Consider the following 11582-nt stretch of genomic DNA (forward strand, 5'->3'; position numbering starts at 1 on the left):
CACTTTAGTACTCCACTCCACATGATGCTATACTCGCACCATGTCTTGTGATGGAATGTGTTATGCTCTGAAGTTCTACCTAAATTTGGGGGGGTAACAGATCCAAATGGTAAATTTGGCACTGTGCTCTCTAATCAAAGTAGAACATCTCAGTCCAAGTCTAATCCACATATTGTGGTCTTCACACCTGTCTCAATTGAATGTTGAGATGATGGAAAAAATAATCAGAAAGCCTCTTTTTGGGTTTTTACAACAACAACAAAAAATCAAAAGTTTCATAAATTTTAATTTGCGTGAGGGTCGGGATACATGCTGGACAGGTCACCAGACCATTGCAGATTAATATAACTAGTCAGTTTGAATACACTTGACTAGGAAACAATGTGAGAATTATTATATACATGCCCTTTAATTATATATAATAAATGTCATAAAACACTTTTTAGTTCATTTATGCAGGCTTGTGGGAGTAAAGCCAACTGGATATAAACATAAGGTGAATATTTCATTTGGATAACAGACAAGTCTCCCTCAAATGTTTGCACATTAATAAAATATTGGCAATATTTTATTATGAAATACAGACTTATTATCATCAATCAATGCCAAACGATGTCAATTCCTCCGCCATCTTCATGTTTCTTTCCTCCGGATTTCTGTTTGGCCGCCGTTGTGCTTGAAAGATGACCAGGTTGCACATCGTCAGAACCGGCTTATCGGGGGAAACCTGTCGCAGGTCTTTAGACGGTGTGGTCATGTTGTTTGGGTCCTTACAGTGGGAAGGGAAACGTCATTGAATTGTGTAGAGATGTTTCACGAAACATTTCGAAATCCAACTTTCGACCCTTTCGGTACGACGTAACCTTCGTCGAACGTGGGTGTGCGTTTACTCACCCTGCACAGAGCGACGAAAATATACGCCGGAATGCACAATAGTGGAGTTGCAATTAGTAGAGCAGCTATTGTAGAGGCCGACGATCCAAACAGTTCACTGTACACACCCAGTGGGCTGTCTTTTGCCAAGTTGTACAGCATTGTAACCTTGGATTTGAGAAAAACAACACAAGTTAGGATCTGGACTGTAGCACAGCCAGATGCAAGAGGAAGGTAGAAGAGACACATTTTAAAACTAAATGACCAAAATCGAGTGTAAAAAAATATCAAGTCGAGAGTCATGTTGTCTCTTTATTTTAGAAGTAATTATAAAACCTGTTTTAAGCCAACTGTTTGCTCACAACTTCTGCTAAAATATATTTCAAATGATGTTCTTAAATCTTTCTATATTATAGTTCCTGAAGACAATTTAAAATTGACTAAAAGCAGTATCGATACTTCAAAACTTTATACAAGAAATTGGCCATAAAATTCTAATTGGTGCATCTCTAAAATTATTTTTTAGTTTTTACTGGCAGTTATGGAGTCTTGTTCACAGATCATTTTAGTAATTATTAACCCCATGTTACAAAATAAAGGTATCGTTAAAACAAACTCAGTAATGTTTAAGTTTTACATGACTGTTTTCTGGTATTGAATACAATAAGCAAAACATGAGATGGGAATTAAAATCCGTTCAGAAATAGCATAGGGTAGAAAAGGAGTGCAATCTGGCATGAAAAATAGAAATGCACATATAAAAGAAAACTCACCACACATATGAGTGGGGTCACAAACATCCAGCAGTACTTTAGAACCGGGGACGGTCTGTACCCAATCATATCCTCAATGTTGTCATAGAAACGATCCGCACCTACAAAGTGATAAGTGGAGGATGAAGGGAATATCTGTCCACCTTCAAACTTTCAAACACTACTGATTTTAAACATGGTGCTGAGAATATACATGTATAAAAAAAAACCCCACCAAATACTAAAGTGTAATTATGGACCGGATTTATTGGGACATTAAAATGCACGTCCACGTCTTGCCAATTTACAGCGAATTGCCACCCAAAATGAGGAAAAAAACGACTTCCCGAGAAATCGTGCCAATGGCGGGGGGATGAGGAAAATGGGAATTTGACATAAGAGCTGCTTGCTTCAAGCTGCCGTAGAGAGAAGCAGAGACATTAGAAAAGGGAGGGAAACTGATATTAGAGATCGTCTGAATGGAGCAACGTCCGCAGATTGTTTTTCTGCAAACGGCACACTCGATAAGCGATGCAGTAATCAACCCCGAGACGTCTTTACATCTCTGCGGTGAAGGAAACTGAGGGGGCTCTCGTTTAGATTTAGATGAGAGAATATTTCTGCGCGTGCTAAGAAAAAGCGTAGGACTGGAAAGGGGTAAATCAAGCGGCCAAATATCTCAAACTGAGGGAAGAAAGCCGCTGCAGAATCTGATCGATTTCATCAGTTTGCAGTTTCCGTGAAGGAAGTTATTTTGGAAATGAAATGCCGCCCGCTAGGTTTGCAGAATGAGATTTTTAGAAGAGGAATACATCAGCTGATGCATAGCAATAGATTCCTTATAGAAAGACATTTAAATAAATAGATTATCTGAGCACCAAGAGGTGAAGAAACGAGGACCAGTCTAAATCCATTGAGCTAGCACCTTGTTATTAAGGACTTGCCAAGTGTTAAATATCAAGGCAAAGATGGTGGACTTGGTTAAAAAGGAAGGAAAAAGTCTGCTTGGAAAGATCTATATTGGCAAAAACACTAATAGTCGAGAAGTGGAACCTAAAAAGTGCACAAAAGTTCAGTCTAAGGTAATGCTGTTTCAAAACGATGTATGATACAAGCAGGTGGGTTGCTAGTTTTGAAGAGAAGCTGTTAAAACATACTATATATTTATGCTCTAAATCTACTGCAGTGCAATAAAACTAGGGGGCTTTACCTCAAAGTACTCAGGCTGCTAGAATCTTATGCAGCTTGCAAAGAAACGAGGTGATTAAAATAAATCCTCTGATTTTAACCTTCAAACACAAAAATCTTTTGTGAAATTTCTAAAAAAAAATGAATAACTTAAACCATTCATCTCATTGCCCTCAGATGACAATATTTTTTTGGTTGTTTTTTTTGTTTTTGCCATGACTGATATGTAGGACTCATTTTAATCCATGCAGCTACATAAGTTTTTCATTGAACAAGTTAATATGGAGAAGCATACAGAGTATCTGTAAATCGATTAATTTACTGCGCAAATTAATCGATCATTATGCAAATGTTGCCAGCCAGAGACTTACCATAAATCCAGGAAACAACAAGGGTCTCTGCACAAGCAATGAGGAGGAGGCTGGTTCCACTTGGACCAAAGGTGTCGACGATACGGAACAGACCTATCCCTCCCTGAAAATGGAGTCCAGTCATTAAGAACAGGGGAGATGTGACAAATGAACACCTCAATAGTCATCCATTAGCATTCCTACGTCACCTCCGTTCCTCTCAATTAGGGGAAAAGAAAACGTACTGGACAAACAGTGCTGATATTTAGCATTCAGCTCACCTCTGTGACAAACGGCAGCCCCAACAGGAAGCAAGCAACTGCAATGACCAGGACCAGGATCTCCCTGGCGCCCGGTCTCCTCAGACGACTTGGGAACAGGTCCGTGATGGCTGTGGCCAGGCTCTCCACACACACAAACTGTGAGGTGAACATTGTATTTACAGGCTTACTAACAGCGACGATGTGGGTGGCCTGTAGCTATAGCGCACGACTCCAATGAGTGCAATACCTGACTGTCGAGACCCAGGAAGAGAATCATCAGGAAGAAGAGCACGGCCCAGAAGGATGAACCGGGAAGCAGCGACAGAGCCCTGGGATAGGCGATGAAGGCCAAACCAGGACCTGCAGGGGAGAACAGCACACATTTTAATCTCTTAAAAAAGGGTGCCATCTTGTGGAGATCATTGCTCACTGCCACAGCTAAGGATTTCAACTATTGCCTAATTTATGGCAGACACACTGCCAGTAAAGTGTTGGGGAAGAAGAGTAACAGATGGTGTGGGAGAGGCGGAGTCGGCTCACCGCCGGCTGTAACGTCGCTTATGGGAATGTTGAGGTCGTGAGCCATGAATCCAATTATGGAAAAGACGGCGAAGCCGGCGAAGATACTAGTCGCGCTGTTCAGACAACACAGCGCCAAGCAGTCCCTGCGAACACAGCCGGAAAGTTAGGCGAGCGACGTTACAGCGCACGAATGTTAAACGATGTTTGGGTGCGACAACACTGACTTGTAGCAGTTGTTGTTGTACTTGTTGTAGCTTCCCAGAGCCGTCAGGACTCCTTGACACACGGCGTAGGAAAAGAAGACCTGCGTCCCCGCGTCACGCCACACCTGGAGAGGATTGGGGTGGGGGGAATAGTTTAAAGATTTTTAGGGGCCACATGTTGACATTAATTTGCAGTGATACAGTTTTTACAGTTTCAACTTTTGTGACATTACAACCACAAAGTCGACGTATTTCAACACAGCACTGAACTTGTGTTGTGTTGTTGTCTGTTTTCTGTCTGTTTTCTCTGCCAGCATCTGGTTAATAGTGACGGCTCCGAAGCTCTTGAACATCACACCATAGAACTGGCGAGTTTCCAAAGCAATGTACAGACCCTTTCTTAAGCATTCACAACGGGCTTAGCGATTTCCTTGCCTTAGGGTCAAAATGGGGAGTCTAAATCTGTAACTAAAGATCCTCAAATTTGCCGCTGCACAAAGCATCAGCTGTCTTTCTTTTCAAACGCAACCCCGGACCAAATGCTTTCTGCTTCCCTTCGTTACAGATTCACACAGGCACAGTGACAGGAACACACATTCTTACAATCAGCACATGCCAGATACAGGCCAGAACTCAATCACAATTTCCGGGGCGGTTCAAGCAAAAACACATGCTTGTTTGATAAAGTGAGGCTCAGAAGACCAGTCTGGTTTTTTTTTTTTTTTTTTTTTTGTGAACATCTGGCATTGCGTAAATGTGCTCAGTTACACAGAACTTTTGCTTACATTCTTAATGCGATTGCAGTGTTTCCCCCCCCCCCCCCCAAATTTGACCAATAGCCCAAAAAAACATACATGCAGCTTTTAAAGGCGTTTTCCAATGATTAGTCTTGTCAGCATTATCTTGGTGCCAAATAGTTGTTTTCTTTTGTAATCAGGGACTTCCTTCTTCAATCATTGATTCCTATTGAGTGTTCCCATAGTGTCACATCCATATTTGTGAATACAAGAGATCTTTACATGACCATGTGCATGTCTGCTACAACTGACATTTCTGGATTACAAATTAGTCTTCCAGTCTAATTTTCTAAGACAACGTACTTTGGGATTCCATTAGCTTTAAGTCATTATAATCAAAATACAATGAAATAATATTTTATCAAGCTATACAAGGAACACTTTTGTTTGAGCAGCTAAAATATCTAAGTTTTTGGCTGTTTTTTTTTTTTTTTTTTTTTTTTGCCAAAAATGGATAACGGCATTTATCCATTTTAAGGGGGATGCTGGGCTAAGCCTCACAACATGTTTCTGAACTCCCAAAAACTGACTTTTTTTTACTCCAGAATGTTTACGTTGCCGCCGCATATTTCTGCAAGTGAAGAGGATACCGGGTTCGCTTTCCATCTTCTGACCAAGTCTCAGAACAGGAAAAGATAGTCAGCAAAAAAAAAAAAAAAAAAAAGAAAGAAGTGGGCGTTATGGGATAACAAGATGTTGAGTTATCCCGTTAAGCGGAGTGGAATCCAACAAAGGGATGCGTGTGTGTTCGGAACAGAACAGGACTGTGCTTCAGTGCGGACCGTGGGATTGCTGTGCCTCTTGAAATTTCTGCTTGGAATTTTGCTTCAGAGACAAACAAACTTTGTAAAAATTAAAAAGCAGCAATTTACAAGAGTCATTCCTTACGTCAGGATCAGCGAGCTTGCTGAAGTCAGGTTTGAGGTAATACTTGAGGCCGTCTGATGCTCCTGGGAGCGTCACTCCACGGACAAACAGGATGAACAGCATCAGGTACGGGAATGTAGCAGTGAAGTACACAACCTACGAAAAAAAAAAAAGGATATTACCAGTTTATTAAAGCAAGTAGGTAAATTGGTATGTATAAGTATATGTTTATTGATTTGCTCAAGTGGGAAAACAGTCGGTACACTTGCACCTGGTTAGGAAAACAAGATGTCTCTTTAGCCAAAGTTACAGAAGTGGAAAACATCAGTCGTGTTAAAGCATCGCTTCCTGAACTTTAAACTGCTGAAAGCTTCTGACAGCCTGTTCTTTCTCTTGCTGTTGTGCCCTCAGGCTGTACCGTAGTGGAATATTAAAGCTTTTTTCATTGGATGTTGCTGGTGAAAGTGTCTTTGTTATAACTGCAGACCGAACCCTAGAAGATTTAACTCACATTTCACTGATGTAGTATAATATCACAGTGAGGAGTTTACTTTTAATTGACTGCCTGTGTCTTTAAGTATTCATAGCAATAAATAAATGTAAATGTACTTGGATTTTCTGAGTTTCATTCGTTTCTGCTTCATATAAAACGACTGTGAATTATGAGGAATCTAGTTCTATGGCAGAAAGGCAAATGAATTATTAAGGAGGGAGGTTAAAGGGAGCTGCTGTGTGCTTTGACACCCTGACGCAACGTTCTGAATTAAATCCAAACGAAGTCGCTTGCCTTTCCGGTCGTTTTGATTCCCTTCCAGATGCAGAAGTAACATATCACCCACGCAAACAGGAGACACAGAGCCAGCTCCCAGTGGACATCACCCAAACCACTGTCATGTGACATTCTCAACACACGGTTTCTGTGCAGAAAAGAAAAACGCAACCGATTATTTAATCATAAACAGAGCAAAAAACGATGCAGATGCCAGTGAGTTTGTCAAAAAAGCTTTTTATCTTTTTGATGTTTCCACGCATTCACCCATGACCCTAAATAAATCTCCAAAGCTCTCCCTCTGAATACTGCTGTATAAATTATGTCACGTTTGTCGTGGAATACTTTATTTTGTGCAGTAAACTCACAGGGGCTCGAAAAAAACAAACAAAAAACAACATATTTTTCCCATCACATCTAAAGGATTTCCCAACTCGACAAATCAGGAGACGATCACGTGAAGAGCAGCGTCTCAGTTTCGAAGTTTTTAAAAATAACAAGGTGAAAAGCAAACAGTTAATCAAAGTTGCGAGCTAAAAATTTATCAAGAGTCTCTTGCTGTTGCTAAGGAATGCAAGTGGCTCGGTTTCTTTGTTGACTTTGGATGACTTTGTTTCGCCTCCCGTTGGCTTCGCATTCTAATGCGGCACACTGAGCGTCAAACTGACCTCATGATTTGAGGAAAGAATTAAGAGCTGCTGCTGCTGAGGGACGTCAACGGGAGTTCAGCACGCCGATGATGAAACGGGAGCGATTTTCTCATGCTTCAAATGTGTGAATCAGCCGGGGACAAGCGGTGACCAACAAACTTTTATTGTAACTAGTTATTTTTGTTTAAGTAAAGCAACACAGTGGTACAATATATCCTTTTTTTTTATTTCTGTGATGCTTAGTTTCTTTGTTTGATTAGATTAACCTTGTTTGTTTAGTCGTGTAGTGATTCCAGTTTATTATGTTTAATTGTGTCTTGTGCCTAGTTATTCTTTTATGTTAGATGAATTTCCTAGTCCCCAGTATACGCTCCCTCGCCAACTGTGTCAATTTCTCTCGCTCTCTCTCTTGCTTCTCAGCTCTCTCCCCTCACACCTGCAACCTGTTAGTTAATTAGCCCACATCTTTTGTTCCCGTATTCACTCTCCCAGTACTTACACACCTTTCATCCTCTCACTCCTCACTGGTTCCTCCTATTATATTCTGTTATTTCCTCGTTGATACCCAGCTGGCTTTTTGTTCCTGGTTTCTGTTGTTCTACTCTGGCTCCCTGTGTTCCTGTGATTTTTTTTTTTTTGTGTATGTTTTTGTTAATCATTTTTAGTAAACTTTCATCATCTACTTGCTGCCTCTGCCTCAACCATGACATTTTGGTCATTTCACAAAATCTTAATGCTCTTGCCAAAATCAACCACCAGTTGCAGTTGAGCAGTTTGAAACGACTAATATACGTTTTCAAGATGCAGACTATTGAAGCTGTTGCACTTTAATTCTCTGAATTTCCCAAAACTTCTGATAATGACAAATTATTTCATGCATAGGAGACCTTTTTCAATTATGCAAACCATTCATGTTCCCAGAACACTGCATACTTTTCTTTTTTTTATTGAGTACAAGAAAATGAGTTTGCACTGAGCATTTAGATCACGTTACTGCTAGCTGCCACTGTTGACGCCTGGAGCTTTGTCAGTGCCGACGTCTCCTATTTGAGTGAGCAGAACTACCTATCAAGACTGTTGATGAGGAGAGCAATGTTCAGAGTCTGGTGACAGTGACTGAACATTTTGATTTATCGGTATAACTCACTATCATTGCAGAATGAATACAAAGCTACGGGAAAGTGGGAAAACATTCAGATGAAGTGCATTTAGGTTTGTTACTTACTCCCAGAACTCCTCCTCTGGGGAGCTGACTTTCAAAAAAGTTTCATTGCTGGAAAAAAAAACAACAACAAAAAGAAACATGAATATTAAGAATAGCAAACCACATTTAATCAAAACAAATTTGAATTGTGGCTCAAAAAATTTAGGCCTGTGCAACAGTAAGGCCGTTTCTTTTTTTAAATTCTCTGCTGACTAATTAAAAGCGGTTCCTTGGGCCTTCCTGTTACCTCCATAGCAAACATCAGAGAAGATTTGTGCTGCAGTAATCATGTAATCCAGAAGATCTCCTTCTAATGTTGAAGAGATATTAGAAGTTCTATAGTATATCTGGCTACGTATTTCTATAGCCAGAACTATATTGATAAAGCAATATAGTTCTGGCTAAACTATATAGTTCTGGCATTTTTGTAGTGTGGTGAGAAGGGAATACTGCTAAACCAACCAATCAAAAAAAAAAAAAAAAAAAAAAATATATATATATATATATATATATATATATCTTTTTTTTTTCTTTTTTTTTCAGAAACACAGGAGTTGGTTTATTTGTTCAATTCATGCATCAACAATATTCTCTTCCAAAGATAATGAAGGTTCAAACTGACTGAAGAAACTTTTGTCATTTAATTTAAATACCTTTTTTTATCCTGTGCTTACCAGTAATCGTACCTTCTGTCTAGAACTATAAGACTCTTCCTTGCAAGCCCTTCGAATATATTACTTCAAATTTATTTGTAATCCCAACTTGGAGGCTTATCAAAATGACTTCCTATGCTCAAAACAGAAAAGGATGGGTGTGTCCCCTCATGTTCCAACACATCATTAATCTCACCATTGTCAGTCTTCGATTTCATTCTCCAGTTTCAGTCTCACTGACAAAAACTTCAGGGAGCACAGAGATGCAACTTACAAGTTACCGAAGTCGTCTTCGTAGCCATTTGAGGAGATGTTGTGCAGAAACGACCAGTTGGAATCTTTATTAAAAAGCTCAGGGTTGGCAAACAAGCCAGGTCGACTAAAGCAAAAATCTGTTCAGTAAATGTTATCAAAAAAAAAGAAAAGAAAAGAAAAAAGGAGAGGTTACTTCATGTGTGAGAAAAAAGATTTGGAGGAACATGTCCTTTTCTTCTAAGTGAATACACATGTGTTTAAAGAGGCATCACTTATTTTTTCCTTACCAGTGTTCCACGGGTTTGCACATGAAGACCAAGGCAGGGGGCTCTTGAAAGAGTTTATTAGGTAGAAGATAGCCCAAGCCAAAACCACAATGTAATAGATGTTCAAATAGATCACAATCACCTGGGACGCAATCCCCACCCCTGCAGGGAAAGTGAATTTTTCACACAGTAAGTGGGTGTTTTTTTTCTGTTTTTTTTTTCTTTCTTTTTTTTTGGAATACAGTTTGATCTTGAGAACGCTGTTCTGATTTCACAAGGGTTACGACTAGTTGCTCTGCATTTTAAGATGATTGCATGTTGGCACTAGTTATGAACAATAAACTACCAACGAAATGGCCCGCTCACAACGTGCTGCAATTTGTCAAGTTCAAAACGCAGACTAACATGAAATTCATCGAGGCTTTATTGGATAAAGCAACAAAAGCAGCACAACAATAAGAGACAAATCATAAAAGGGTGGCGTTCGTTTTAATGCATCCCACTAAATAAGGCACCCACAAAGCTGGTGAAACACGCGGCGGCATCATTATGCTGCAGGGAATATTTTTCTCTACAGAACGGAGGGTATACATTCAAGTCAAACTTTTCAGGTTCTTATTTGGAAAAACATGCGTAGCTCAATCCCACATTCAAGCCTTTTGTAGCCTCTAACAAGCCCAACCAGCTTTCCTGCACCTGCTGAAGAAAATCTTCCCAACAGCATCATCTGGCCACCACCGTGTTTCACGGAGACGTAATATGTTAATGGCTGTGTGCAGTCTCAGAGGTTTAGATGTAGGCCAAAAAGTTCAATCTTTGTTCTCATCTTACAAGAACGCCACTTTTTCCCTTCCACTTCAAAATGATGTGCTTCTTTGAGTTGGTAAACAAAAGACCATGAAGTTTGTGGTTGCACTGTGTAAAAGTTCAAAGGATATTAGCTCCCTTGAAAGGCTCTGTATCACATTGTATCGCTCTTTGGTAATCAAAAAAAAGAGAGAGATTGACAGAGACGGCACAAAGCAGCTATTGTCAAAGGTTGATCACTTCTTCTGTATGTCTGCTTTTTTACCCTCGAACATGGGACAGATTTTCCTCCAGGCGGTCACCCCGCCCTCACTGGTGTACTGGCCCAACGCAGTCTCCAGGAAAAACACAGGGATGCCACAGCAGAAAAGGAACACACAGTAGGGGATGAGAAAGACCCCTAGAATCACAGACTCTCATGAGGAAATCAGATTATTTTCAGGAAATTGTTTAATCCTTTCTGATTATGGACGTGTTTCGCAAACACAACCACCCCCACCCCCTTACCTCCTCCGTTCTTATAGCACAGATAGGGAAAGCGCCAAACGTTTCCAAGGCCAATTATTTCTCCAGCCATGGAGAGAATAAACTCCATATTGTTGGCCCATTTTCCCCTAGGCTGAACCCCCTCCTCAGGATCCTGTTTGTCCTGCCCGTGCTCTTCTGCAGAGCCCCTTTTGTCTGTTTCTTCTGTCATAATCCCCCTACAGGCAAAGGGAAAATGAAATGAAACATATGTTGCATCACATCCAGCTTTTTACACATGCACACACAAAATAACTGGCTTAAATGCAAAATCAAGATCACTTTTTATTGATATTTCTTAAGCAGAACAGATATCTCCAATCTTTAAAAATCTAATCAGAATTTCTCACCAAAACAGCTATTAGTAAATGACCACAATGTCAATATGCCACAAATTTTTCAGTTAGTCAAAAACAAACTTTCCATATGGTTTTTACTTACTAGTGTGATTCTTGTAGGCATCAAAGATAAAATCCCTCTCGTTTATCTGAGCAAAGTTTGAAGACAAGTCTTATTATTCAAGGGGCGTGTCCAACGGGACTAAGCGAGGCTGTCCCACAGAAGATGGATTAAGTTACATTATGTTCTAATAGTACTTCTAATTGCTGAAATGTTTACAGTAGTGACTGTAAATTAAA

General features: G+C 40.0%; 1 protein-coding gene across 1 annotated transcript; it reads right to left on the bottom strand.

Moving 5' to 3' along the window:
- Positions 1-266: 266 nt before the first annotated feature.
- Positions 267-11471, bottom strand: LOC106931845 (sodium- and chloride-dependent GABA transporter 2-like). Its single transcript, XM_015010208.2, has 16 exons — positions 11386-11471; positions 10927-11123; positions 10685-10819; positions 9634-9774; positions 9366-9483; positions 8460-8507; positions 6603-6732; positions 5837-5971; positions 4173-4276; positions 3967-4091; positions 3674-3786; positions 3445-3582; positions 3185-3287; positions 1647-1747; positions 895-1041; positions 267-769 (listed from the first exon to the last, which is right to left on the bottom strand). Exons 2-16 carry the CDS (start codon positions 11114-11116, stop codon positions 596-598), a joined length of 1902 nt encoding a protein of 633 aa, XP_014865694.2. The 5' UTR covers positions 11117-11123; positions 11386-11471; the 3' UTR covers positions 267-595.
- Positions 11472-11582: the final 111 nt, after the last annotated feature.

This window comes from Poecilia mexicana, unplaced genomic scaffold (assembly GCF_051168715.1).
Source record: "Poecilia mexicana isolate PSO_F unplaced genomic scaffold, ASM5116871v1 scaffold_23, whole genome shotgun sequence".
NCBI lineage: Eukaryota > Metazoa > Chordata > Actinopteri > Cyprinodontiformes > Poeciliidae > Poecilia > Poecilia mexicana.

What these genes read in the sequence shown, in the direction of transcription:
- LOC106931845 (XM_015010208.2), bottom strand. Translation starts at nt 11,116, where the DNA reads ATGACAGAAGAAACAGACAAAAGGGGCTCTGCAGAAGAGCACGGGCAG. An exon ending in GAAGACGACTTCGGTAACTT is followed by an intron (nt 8,508 to 9,365) that starts GTAAGTTGCATC and finishes TTTTTTTTCCAG; the next exon opens with CAATGAAACTTTTTTGAAAG. An exon ending in TACAACAACAACTGCTACAA is followed by an intron (nt 4,092 to 4,172) that starts GTCAGTGTTGTC and finishes CTGTGTTCGCAG; the next exon opens with GGACTGCTTGGCGCTGTGTT.